Genomic DNA, 13,019 nt, shown 5'->3' with positions numbered 1-13,019 from the left:
CTATCTATTAGAACTAAAACTGTAATAACAAATCTGACCCTTTTGTCTTTTCCCAAACTGTCTGTCAGTGACAGAACTCTGGAATACTCTGGGTGAAACTGTCCATCCAAAAATGGTAAATGGTCTAAATCTCCCAAATTCAGTCAGAAGAGACCAGAAAATAACCTGAAAATCTCAGATGGTGTGTAGAATCTAAAATAGAAGCAGGTACCATTTTGTTTGGGGGGGGGGGGTCATTCAAAATGTGCACCCAAAGAGGGGCAGAAGTCCAAGCAATGTCTATACATACTTTCCAAGTGAGCAAAGCTTTGGGCTGAGGTGTACAGAGTGTGCTGTAAAAATGCTGAACACTCTGTGATTACAAGTTCACTCAGACATTTTTGTGGGATTCTCCTCTGCTTTTTGATTTACTTCTCAAAGCTCTCGTGTAATCATGGCTTACTTTAGCAAATCAGTTATGAGGGAACATTTTTAAAATGACATACTGAATAACAAAGATGGTGAGGTCAAGCAATAATAAAAGCTCTATGTGATGTTTTCCAATTTTTTTCTGAGATTAGTAGGTACATCATCCAAAATGTTAGCAAAATAAGCTTCACTAAATACAGTTAAGGTAAGAGAAATAAGAAGAAATGTAATCAACTTTCATTTGTGATACAGTCCATAAAAGCACTGTTACTTTTCATGAAAGAAATGGATATTTGGAATATATAATTATATAAAAACATGTATGAGCATATGTATGTATGTATGTATAATTAAGAGGGTTAAAAATAAAAATAAAGTTCCCAAACTGCTAATTATCAATGTCTTTTCAGGTTGCTTTGCTCTGTATATTTTCATATTTAAATTCTGGATGCATTTTAACTTAGCAAGTTACGTAAACAAGTATATAGAGTGTGTGTGTGTGTGTGTGTGTGTGTGTGTGTGTGTGTGTGTGTGTGTGTGTGTACAAAATCATGATGAAAAAGGCCATAATTATGTACAAGCTTCTAAGCTCAGTTTTTCCAGTGCCTCTTGGAACCTCGTGTACACCTATAGCAATATATATATATATATATATATATATATATATATATATATATATATATATATTCTTTTGCAGTCTTAGGTAAACAGACATATTATTGCCTCTTCTATAGGATCCCTCCCCAGTACTGGGACAAAAAAAAAACATGATAATTCATTATTTAAATGCCATCATGTTAGACAAAATAATAATGTGAAAGGATTTTGGCAACTATCACAGCATTTAACAGCACTTAGTTCAAATGACGGCACTTTATCTCCTACAACAGTTGATCCCTGTGCATAATGTGAGACCCAGCTTGGACAGGATGCTTAGTTTACTAAGACTCTATGCACCCTTTCATGGCTGAGGATCATTCTCATTTAAGTCGTGTGCAATCACTTATTGAAGGACAGTGCTCAGAAACAGAGGTTTTCTCTCTCTCCCTCCCCCATTTCTGAACACGCAAAATAAATCCAGAATCCAAACTGGTACAATCCAATAGTGCTTTTCTAAGTAGCGCAAATTATTCATTGCAAAGAAAGTCTCCAGTGGAAGGCAATAGCAAAGCTGATGAAGAACATTTGATTTATCAGGAGAAGTACATCCTCTGGGACCAAGGAAAGTTAGATCATTTCCATGTGAGACACTAAGAATTGTCACGCTGACACAACACTAGCTGTGAATGAAGGACAAGGAAGCACTGTCCAGAGCCATGTCCAGGATCATGGTCAATGATTGTCTTTGACAGCAAGGAAGATGGCCTTTACAGTAAAGCTCTCCAAAACTTCATAGTCAAATTCTCACCATTTGTAAAAATATATATATGTTCTCCTTCATGACACTGGAAGAAAACTGGAAGAAAAATGGCCACTTGAGTTTACCGATACAACCAATCCTTCATTCACATGGTTGAAGAAAATATTCCAAGCTGTCTTTTTCTTGTTACCAATTTTGGGAAAACCTTGTGTCAACGTAGTCCTCCATCCAGAACTGAAACTGACCACTGGAGAACATATAATTATCACATACTGTACATACGCATAAGATCAACCTTTTTATGTTGCCTTTCTCCTCTTCATTCTCCAACTGGTAAAACGAAAAGATAATGATATATCCCTCCATGCTTATTTGAAGGTCATCATATACGGTGTCAGGATAAAATTCACAATATGCAAGTCCATCCTATGATTACATTTAAATAGATATCTTCAATATGAAGACTCTTAAAGCACTGGCTAAAAATCCTATATTCTTGTTTTTTTTTTCCTCTTGGTGATCGGTTTACTCTTTACAGAATCCAAAGTTATCAAGATGAATCCAGAGTAATAATGTTTCTGAGTGCTTTGCAATTTTGGAGCTTTTTAATGTAGTCAGTAACTGATGCCCACAAAGTGATCTGGTGCCGTCCCTTTAAGTACCATGAAATCAGCTTTAAAAAGAAGCTCCACACAAGAGAAAACAAGTAGGAAGCCAGGCACTGCATGTATAATCCTATTAGTACTTTTATTTAATAATTCCTTCTCCCTGCTTTCATCCAAGAGTCTTTGCTGCTCAGACTTGCACTGGTAAAGTCTGGTTCATCTGTAACCTCATGTCCTGAATGCTGCTTAGAATCTTTTTCTGATGCCCAGCCAAGGTGACTCCTATTCTTAGCAAATCCCTGAAAAAGAGGGAAAAAAATGATCCATTACATTCCTGCGGTGTATATATTCAATCAGAAATAAATAAGCACTGAAATTTAAGTTTATCTCAGTTACATAAAGATACACTAACATGCACACCTATTGCACAGGACAAAGCTGACAAGCGTTGTACAGTTGCACTCAACATTACTAACAGCTTTTAAATAAGCATTAACATAAAACTTTCATTAAATAATTTATGAAATAGAAATGAATATGGTAGAAGAGTTTTGGACAGGATATATAACTTATTCAAATCCAGCATATTGAGGGTAAAGTGTGTAAGAAAAGTATGTTACTGTTTATGCATGAGCTTGCGTTTATATTCAGAAAGGGCAGAAACTTAATCCGATTAACTGCTCAACAACACAGGCGTTCCCCAAGGGTCTATTCTTGGGCCCTTGCTTTTTAACATATTTATTAATAATCTCCATAAAGCATCCCTGCAAAGTACACTCATTCAATATGCGGACGATTCAACTATAATTACATCCTCTAACAACACCTCAGATCTCCTAAAGTTAACACAAAATGCATTTACTTCCATCGAATCTGGGTTTAATGAAGCTCAACTGCTACTTAATCTTAAAAAAATCTAAACTTTTACTCTTCACAACCAAACTTCTAACTCAAGACTTTAAAATATTCTCTCAAAACAATATAGTAATTGAAATTGTAAAAACAGCCATACTACTTGACATCAGAATTGATGGCACACTATCCTTTGAGAATCATATACTCAGCCAAATCAAAAGGTACAATTTTAAGCTTGGCAAACTCTATAGGCATAAACTCTGTTTGGACATGTCTACCAAGTTGAAACTGGCTAATAGTCTACTTCTACCCTCCCTCCTCTATGGCTGCCCCATTTTCACTAACCTACACATATCTCTCCTGAACAAACTGCAGTCATGCTACTATAAAATAGCTAAGTTTGTCTCCAACATGCCAACTCACACACACATCATTGCCTGGCCATTAAATCTATAAACTGGTTTGAGTTCCCTCATTACATACATTACTCCCAACTTACTCTCACCCACAAACTACTAAATAATCCAAACTACTGCCCATCCCTTCAGACTATAATACAAACATACACCCGTACTCGGCATCTTAGGTCCTCTAACAAACAACTCTTAACCATAACTAAACCCAACAAAAGAGCTGGACAATGTCTCTATTCCCATGCCACTGCCAAACTTTGGAATGCGCTCCCTCTCTCTCTCTTACTCATCTAGACTCTTTACAAACATTTAAATTTGCACTAAAAGAACACTATCTCAATAACCATGTCTGTTCTGGTAGTCATATGATTAAACCACCTTAAATGTTTTGGCCACTATACACTACAAATACTTTTACTAACTTAATATAGTTGCAATTTATACTATTTGTCTTTGCATCCAATCTCTCTTGCTTTCTTTATTTCAGTATCTGAATAAATAGAATTGATTAAACAGCATTCTTAGTTATGAGAATATACAAACAGAATTACTAAAAAATTAACACATTGGGTTTACTTTCTTGTATTGTATATCTCTATAATATGTATTTGTCTTGTATATCTACTTCAGTTTGTATTATGTAAAAACTTTCTTGACATTCAAAGTTAAGCTGATGTTATATAAAAATTTCTGTGATTCTATGGAGCTTTTCTCCCCGGGCCTCCACTGAAAATGGGTCTTTGGGCCCAGTGGACTTTCCCAGTCAACAAATGTCAATAAATAAATAAATACATTACATTACACTGAAAGGACATTAGGATAGTCTGTGATGGAATGCTGTTTAGTAAAATGAACCACATTTTGAAATTCTTACGACTGCTAAACATAAGATGGTTTCATTAACATTTGCAGTAGCTGACTTTTCTAAGAAAATGATGAACTTCTGCATATTGGCCAAGATGGTAACCATTTGAAATGTTGGGACCCACTACAGCATGTCCTAAAGTTCTGAGAATGAATGGCAGAAATATAGGACTTGCATATACGGACTCCAAGATGCCAACAATAACTGCTAGTTGCTTATCTGGAGCCAGAATTTATCAAGTCATGCATGCACTCAAGTCATTATGCCATAGGTACCAGTAGGATTCCATCATAGTCTGTGTAGGTGTAAATAACCCGAGATGTAACCCCCTGGACAATATGAAGAAAGATATTATGGAGCTTTCATTCTATGCGTCTCAGGCTGGTGTGAGCCTAGCACTGAGCAGCATATTACCATCAGAAATAATGATGCCACAAAATGATCAAAAAATTATTGAGAACAACTGACTGTAATTTTAAGAAGATCCATTACTTGTCATCTTGGGAGGGACATGGTTAACAGATCACTTTGCTTTGCCAGGGATGGTCTGCACCTCTCCTCTCTAGGCTTTTGAATACTGGCTACAACTTTATCCACCCCCCATAGTGCCTTTTTTAGGCAATGTGAAATTGACAAACCTACCGACATAGCAAAATCAACTCAACAGAACCTCAGGGTGTTACTGCTCAATACCAGGGGCCTAAAAAAAAAAAAAAAAAACTACACTCCCTCCAACCTTCCAAAGACTTGAGAATACAGACATTTGTGCAGCTACTGAGACATGGTTTAAACTGGCAGAGAGTACCTTGGCGGTACAAGGTTTCAGTGCCTTCTACACTTTTAGACCAGTAGCTGCACAGATAAGAGATAAAGGAGAAAGTGTCTCAATACAGAATTAATAACAAGCATACCTCTAGGGTGGTCAAACAGGATGACATGCTGAAGTTCTCCCATGTGCAGATCACCACAGACAAAAATCCCATGCCATATCCTAGCCAGCTATAGGTCACCCTCCATACCCTAAGAAATTCATAATGCATACTGGAGACCCCTATCCAACCAAATACCCTACTCATGGAAAACTTTAATTACCGCATCTATAGAATGGAAATCCTACATGGCCTCAAATCTACAGGTAGAGAGATTCCTGGACTTCTTAAATGCAAACAACTTTGGCCAAATAGTGAATATGCCCACTAGAGAACCCAACATACTGGACTTCATACTTACAAATATGGGAGAAAAGCACAGCCCCCACCCCTCAATGCCTCATCATCCCTGGTAAGGTCCAACCATAAAGATGTCTCCTTTGAAATCAAAATCAACTCCATAATCCCATTAAAACCATTAACAGTTGGGAACTATTCCAAGGCAAATTACCTTTTATTAAATGATGGACTGCCAAATGTTAAATGGGCCTCCAAACCAGAGAACACAGCAGCCTAAGCTGAATTTGTCTCAAACTCTGTACAACCATGTCAATAACTGCATAGGGGCTGCTGCACCTATTGAAATTAAGCCTAGGACTAGCCCTTGAAAGAAACCACCCGGGTGGCATCTCAGATTAAACAGGATATGCAACAAAAGGAAAAAGAAATTATGGCAAAAATCAGGAAGGGTAATTCCCATGAAGACAGAAACTCTCTCATCAAAGTAAATAGGCAACTAAGAGGGCTAATTAGGTCACGCAAAGTCAGCTTTGAGGTTAGGATAGCCTCCCAGGTGAAAGATAACCATGAGGTCTTCTACAGTTATGTCAGAAACCTCAAGGGCAGCACACAGCAATGTGCTGAACTTGTGGTTAATGGTGCCAAATTCACTGAGCCTGGCAATATAGCAAACCTGCTGACAAATCCAACATTACCCCCTTCTAACCCCCAACCAACTCCACAAAAATACCCTCAAACGTAACCACCCAACTATAACTAGGGAGCATGTACTGGCTGCACTCATGAAAGCAAAGAATATAGCCTTAACGGGCTCCAATAACATCCCCGGATGCCTTATGAATAGTCTAAAATATGACTTATCAGGACCCCCGGAGTAATTATTTAACTACAGACTTAAAATAGGCTTTGTGCCACATGAATGGAGGACTGCAATGGTCACCCCACCCCCCTTCATAACGGAGGAACTTCAACAGATCATGGAAACTATAGCCACATTAATAAGAATAGTCTTATTTGGAAATAATTATGAAGGAAATCATCACCACGGGCATGTGAGACCTCCAGGTCCCAGATCCAATTATGAAGGAAATCATCACCACGGGCATGTGAGACCTCCAGGTCCCAGATCCATCCCAGTTTGGCTTAGGAAGGTCATGCTTGCAGAATCTGGACGACTTCTTTAAAACGTTCATTAAGGCAATGGATGGGAGTAAGGTCTGCATACTGCCTATCAAGATCTAGCTACAGCACGTAATACAATACCCCACTCGGACACTGTCAACAGACTTAAAGAACTAAGTATAAACAACACAGTGGATAGCTAGTTGACTCACTGACTGGACCAAAGAGGTTAGAATTGGTGAAGCCACCTCCACAAAGAGGCGAGTCGCCAGTGGAGTCCCTCAGGGCTCTGTGTTGAGCCCACTCCTTTTTGGCATCTACTTCTTGGATGACAAAGGCCTTTGGCTGACCAAATTCTTAGATGATTGCAAACTGGGAGCAGTCACTGGATCCCATCAAGATGAGAACACCCTTCAGGAAGGTCTAATACAGACAGACACTTGGTGTCAAAGCCATGGCTTAAAACTAAATACCAAGAAATGCATTATAGCACCTTTTGAGAAGTCAATAAAATACCTTAAAAAGTTGATTCACTAGTCAAGGATCAGGGAACTCCTGTAGATAGTAACCTAGCCTTTGACCAGCATGTTTCTAAGGTAGTAAGAAAATCCTCCTGTGATGCTCACACATGCAACAACTGGAGTGTCCACAAATGTCGCTCACAAAATAACCGAGGAAGTAAACATTAGTCTTAACACTGATCACCTCAAAGCCCTGTCTCTTTACTCATATCATACAGACTTCTGAGGGGTGATCTTTGCCTGGTAAACAGAGCATCCCTGGACCCTGTTTTGATGAACCCTTTGCACATCCAGAAAACAAATAGCATCAGAACTACTAGATTAAAAGACATTAATTTGGCCTTCTACATAAATAGGATATGTTGGAGAGACACATATGTTTCTCAGGGAATTCCCATTCTCAGGAACAGATCCCCATCCAAATGAAGCAGAGTTCCTCCCTATCCCTTTTTAAGCAACAACTTGGACCAATAGATGGGTAATCGGAAATTCACTCCCTGGTCTGGCACTTATGACTCTGATGGACAGAGGCAGTCAGAAAATCACCACCAATATAAATCAAATTTGTGGATCACTTTTGGGTTGCATGGTTAGGCTTATAAGGGCCCTATTTGTTATTAGCCTAGTATACTCCTATGAACCTATGAATATTCCCTTTTCTCCAAGGTATGGCAATCTCGGAGTGGGAATATATACGTTCAGGGGGTGCTGGGTGCAGGTTGGCAAGCCCCCCCTACAAAAAGAAGTTTAAAAGAAAAGAGCAGTTTTCAAGATTCGCTCTTATCTTATCAGTCTTTACTTTTAGGCTTGTCAGCACGTGGCATTTTGAGTGAAGATATTTCAACATGGAGATGACTGAGACAGAATAAAACCTGCCTGACTTGTCTAGTGTGGCAAGTCAAACACAGCAATATGAAAGTCCAGCAAATGTGTACTGGTCACATGGAACATTATAAAGGCATCAGATCCATGTGCAATGAGAAAGTGGTACAAGAAGGGCCAGACAGTTATTGGATACACACAGATGCAGTGAGACAGCCATCTACTGAAAATCAATAGTTTATCCATTACAGACTTGACTCATGCCTGAAGAAGATTCCTTAAGTCAACTCGTTGCTTAGAAAAATAGCCTTTGGATCATATTCTACTCCACCAGAAAACTATTTATCTCCCTTGACTGCTTGCCTTCTAGTTAACTACTTACCTGTTGAAGAAATCACTGCACCATTCTAAAGAAATAAGATTATCTCTGCACAGAAGGCAGAAAGAACAAAAAGATAAGCTGAAATGTGCACTAAACACTGAATACATGTAACACTGAAAATGTAACTGCATAACTCTTCATTTGAAATGGGTAATAAGAATGTTTGAAATTCTTAATAAAATTAAAATGAAATAATCTGTCATTTCTCTCACATAACTATACATTTTTTTTCCTTTTTATGATTTTCAAATTTCTTCTGCTATTTGGCAGCATCCCTGCCATCACCACTGCAACAAACGCCACTCTGTGCAGCCTGGCTTATTTTTGCATCCTGGGACCTCCAGCTTACAGTTATGTGAACTGTGTAAACAATCAGAAATCCAACAGAACAGGCTATTGTAAGAAAGATAAACACCAGTGTTATCATACTGTGTGCCATTTCTTCTCCGTTTACAAAAATGGGACTTTTGCAGTAATGTTTCTGCCGCTGTTGCAACCTCTAACTAGATGGTGTTCTCCGCAATGATCAGTGGTTCCTCAATGCTGTGATATGCTTGCACACCCCGACTCAGTGGAAAGCTGCTGTTGTTGTTTACTACAGACTGCCACACTATGATCCATCGTCAAACAGAATCATAAACGAAAGTATCTAATCATACGACTAGATGTTCATTCAAAAGTAGGAAGCTGGTGCCTACAGACTGCATATGGCTACTGTGATGGGTCACAGACTTTTACTATTAAAAAATGCATTAAAGCTTTAAATAACATTGAGAGAATTTTGCAGCGTTTGTTAAAAACATCATAACAAAGAGAACTTTACAATTCTGCAGTCTATTCAGACATTGCAGTACTGCATCCCTGATCATTACAGTGCACAGCACTACACTGACTGCTGTACCTGAAAACAAAAGTTACGGGTGAGTAACCTAACAATGGATCTGAGTGGAAGCCCTGGTCACTGGATTAGAAGGACATATCCAGCAAATGCTGGGAACATTCCCCTGACTGGACATTCAAAGGCTACACACCCTCACCTCTACTACACCAAACACTGCAGCTTCCAAGCTTTAAGGCAGACCCATAGCATGAGACAATGGCTATGGAGGGGGACTGGGGACATAATTTTGAAGCCAGATTATCCACTCACATATCCAGTATTATGATAAGTACCACATCTCTCATATCTGGTATCATGTATTTTGGAATCTGGCTAGGAAGGATCAAGTCCTCAGCCGGGTCTTCTGGTGGTGCTGCTGCTCAATGGGAGCATATTTTTGATAACTGTGGCTTACCCAAGAAGTCCTGTTCTTAGAGGCCACACAGGACACATGTAAATTACACGATTATGTGAATCTAAGCACAGATAACAACATTGCTGTGGTACAGATGCCATCTTCTATCATGCTGCATAACATGACCACAAGTGTTGACAAGGCTCCCACTAAATGAACTCTGGAGAGGTTTTTCATACACATATGATAACAAATCCAGCCAGGCATCTGGAAAGGCACAATTTAACTTCCCTTTCTTCTCTCCTTCTCTTCTTTGGCAAATTATACAGCAAGGATGGTCAATCTTTTTAAACTCATACAGTTCTGTCCACACAGAACACGAGCTTGTACAGTGTTGTGGGTAGCCCCAAATTGCTGCAGCAGTCTGCACAGAAAAATCAGAGATGAATGCTCTAGTTCACGTTAGACCCTGTAGGTAATCTGGACATAAATAACAGGCTGGTGCGCAAGGCAACCCTAATTTTATATAATGCTAACTGAAGAGGGTTTTATATATGGTTTACCCTGCTAGACAGGGGTACGGGAAGTAAATATTGTGGGAAGAAATAGCCAGGGAATTGTTATGGCTAGGCTTGTATAGGCCCTAGGGCTGATAGCCTAGTACCAACCTATGAACCTATCAAAATGTGGAAAATCAAAATAATTTTCCACTTTTTGATCAAATTTGTTATCCGAATTTGGTAACAGAGAATTACCAAAATGTCATAAATGGTAATCATGGAATCGACATTTGAACACCGGAAGTTCCAGTGTAGAAATTCCATGTTACAGGTAACTGTTTTGCAGGTAGGCTGCACCCCCACACTCATTGCATATTATATATTCCAACTTTGAGATCCCGCTTTCCCAAACCCCACTTTAGTGTGATCTGTTATTAGAACGTCAATCCCATATTAGTGAATACACACGACCATTCGCTAATGAGGATTCAGACATTTCCGGATTGGCATTACGGAAACTGGAAAACATGCATTTGACCATCCCAGTTTTGTGTAAGTGACGCTCCACATTTTGATAGTAAACCGTGTGTGTGTGTTTTATATATATATATATATATATATATATATATATATATATATATATATGTCTGTGCGTGTGTGTGTGTGTATATGTGTGTGTGTGTGTGTGTATATATATATATATATATATATATATATATATATATATATATATATATATATGTATAGATAGATAGATAGACCCATATATATAAATATATATATATATACATATATATATTTACTTTGTTTACTTTGTCTACTTTGTTTCATTGAAAGCTCATTTCACTGAATTTGAATTCACCCTGACCAAATTGCTGAAAGCTCAAATTACTGAAAACTAATTTCACCGAATCTCATTTCACTGAAGTGAAGTACTGGCACTGTGGAGAGCACTGTAAGGCAAGTTAAAGGTATATGCCCTTTTCTGCACAGTAGTGCAATTCTGTAGTATATATAGTTGAAGGGGTGTGTGAGGGGCATAGCCCCCAACCTAGTTTGGTTTTATATTATATTTCACGAAAAGCTTCAAAACAATACATTTTAAACCATAGACATGCATACTTACAACACCAATGTCTAACTCTTTCCAGAAGACAATATATACCCAAACTAAGTGCCAGTACTTCACTTCAGTGAAATGAGTTTTCAGTAATATGAGCTTTCAGCGATTTGATGAAGGTGAACTGAAATTCAGTGAAATGAGCTTTCAATGAAACAAAATAGACCCATATAGGGGTCTACTTCTTTTTGTTGAAAACTCATTTCACTGAATTTTATTTCACTGGGACTAAATTGCTGAAAGCTCAAATTACTGAAAACTCATTTCACCGAATCTCATTTCACTGAAGTGAAGTACTGGCACTGTGTAGAGCACTGTAAGGTAAATAAAAGGTATATGCCCTTTTCCTCACTGTAGCGTGATCCTGGAGTTAAGTATATATAGTTGGGGGGGGGGTGTAGACTCCCCATCTAGTTTTGATCTAAATTGCCTTCTGGAAAGAGTTAGTCATTGGTGTTGTAAGTGTGCATGTCTAAGGTTTAAAATGTACTGTTTTGAAATTCAGCATTGTAAGGTTTCGGTGAAATATAATATAAAACCAGACTAAGTGGGGGGCTATGCCCCCACACCCCCAAGCATTTATACTAACTCCAGAATTGCACTACAGTGGAGAAAAGGGCATATATCTTTTACTTGCCTTACAGTACTCTACACAGTGCCAGTACTTCAGTGGAATGAGATTCTGTGAAATGACTTTTCAGTAATTTGAGCTTTCAGTGATTTGGAGTAGACGAACTGAAATTCAGTGAAATGAGTTTTTAACGAAAAGAAGTAGAACCATATATATATATATATATATATATATATATATATATGTATATATATATATGGAGAGAGAGAGAGAGAGAGAGATAGATGGGGGGGAGGTGTGTATAGACACACACAGACAATCACAGACAGACAGACAAGCAAACATACAACCACACAGGTGCAGATAGGCACGCATGCGCTCATCTCATGCACACACAGAAAGACAGACAGACACACACACACACACACACACCTATGAACAATTTAGAGTTGCAAATACACCTACTGCATGAGTTTGGGATGTACTCGGAAACCCATATGAACATATGATTGATATGAAAATGGGAATGGAGTTGGAGAACCTTTTCACGTGAAGTGAAAATACTAATGACTACACTACAGGTCCTGCCATGCTCTAACAAATTCAGACAACTTAATCAAAAACTTGGGTTATAAAAGTCATCAGTTAACATTTCCTATAGTCCGACTCACTGCAGCCTAACAGTCACTACAGAATCCAGTGAAGCCAATTTGCCCTTGTGCACTCACACCTTGAGTGACAATGACCTATGCACCCCTAACTGTAAACGGGTTACATTTATAAACAAACATAGAAAAGACTAACCATGAATGTATTTCTTCAAAAAAAATCAGACAAAACAAGAAAATTCCTCAACTATTTCCTTCAGAAGAATGCTCTTCTCTTTTATGTGGCCTGCCATGCAATATACATGCACTATGCATTGCTCCAGGTAAACCTCTGTGTACAATTTCATAAGAGTGTACTAACAGTATGTTTTGAACTCATTCAAAGGAAACATGGGACTCCCCAGCAGTAGCAGTTTAGGTAATCCTTTGGATTAACAATGCAGGCTGGATCTTCTGCCAGCCT

The 13,019-nt window shown here is 38.4% G+C and overlaps 1 protein-coding gene across 5 annotated transcripts in view; it reads right to left on the bottom strand.

The window, feature by feature from the left end:
* Positions 1-221: 221 nt before the first annotated feature.
* The window catches only part of EPHB3 (EPH receptor B3), a 231,858-nt gene continuing 219,060 nt past the window's right edge, over positions 222-13,019 (bottom strand). For all 5 annotated transcript variants that reach the window (XM_044060044.1, XM_044060039.1, XM_044060041.1 and 2 more), the window contains one exon: positions 222-2,672. In XM_044060044.1, the coding sequence (XP_043915979.1) occupies positions 2,564-2,672 (109 nt within the window). In that variant the 3' untranslated portion in view covers positions 222-2,563. The remainder of the gene's footprint in view (positions 2,673-13,019) is intronic.

The sequence above is a fragment of the Protopterus annectens genome, chromosome 1.part2, assembly GCF_019279795.1.
Source record: "Protopterus annectens isolate FY-2018-M chromosome 1.part2, PAN1.0, whole genome shotgun sequence".
NCBI lineage: Eukaryota > Metazoa > Chordata > Ceratodontiformes > Protopteridae > Protopterus > Protopterus annectens.
This window is presented reverse-complemented; position numbering and strand designations above follow the sequence as displayed.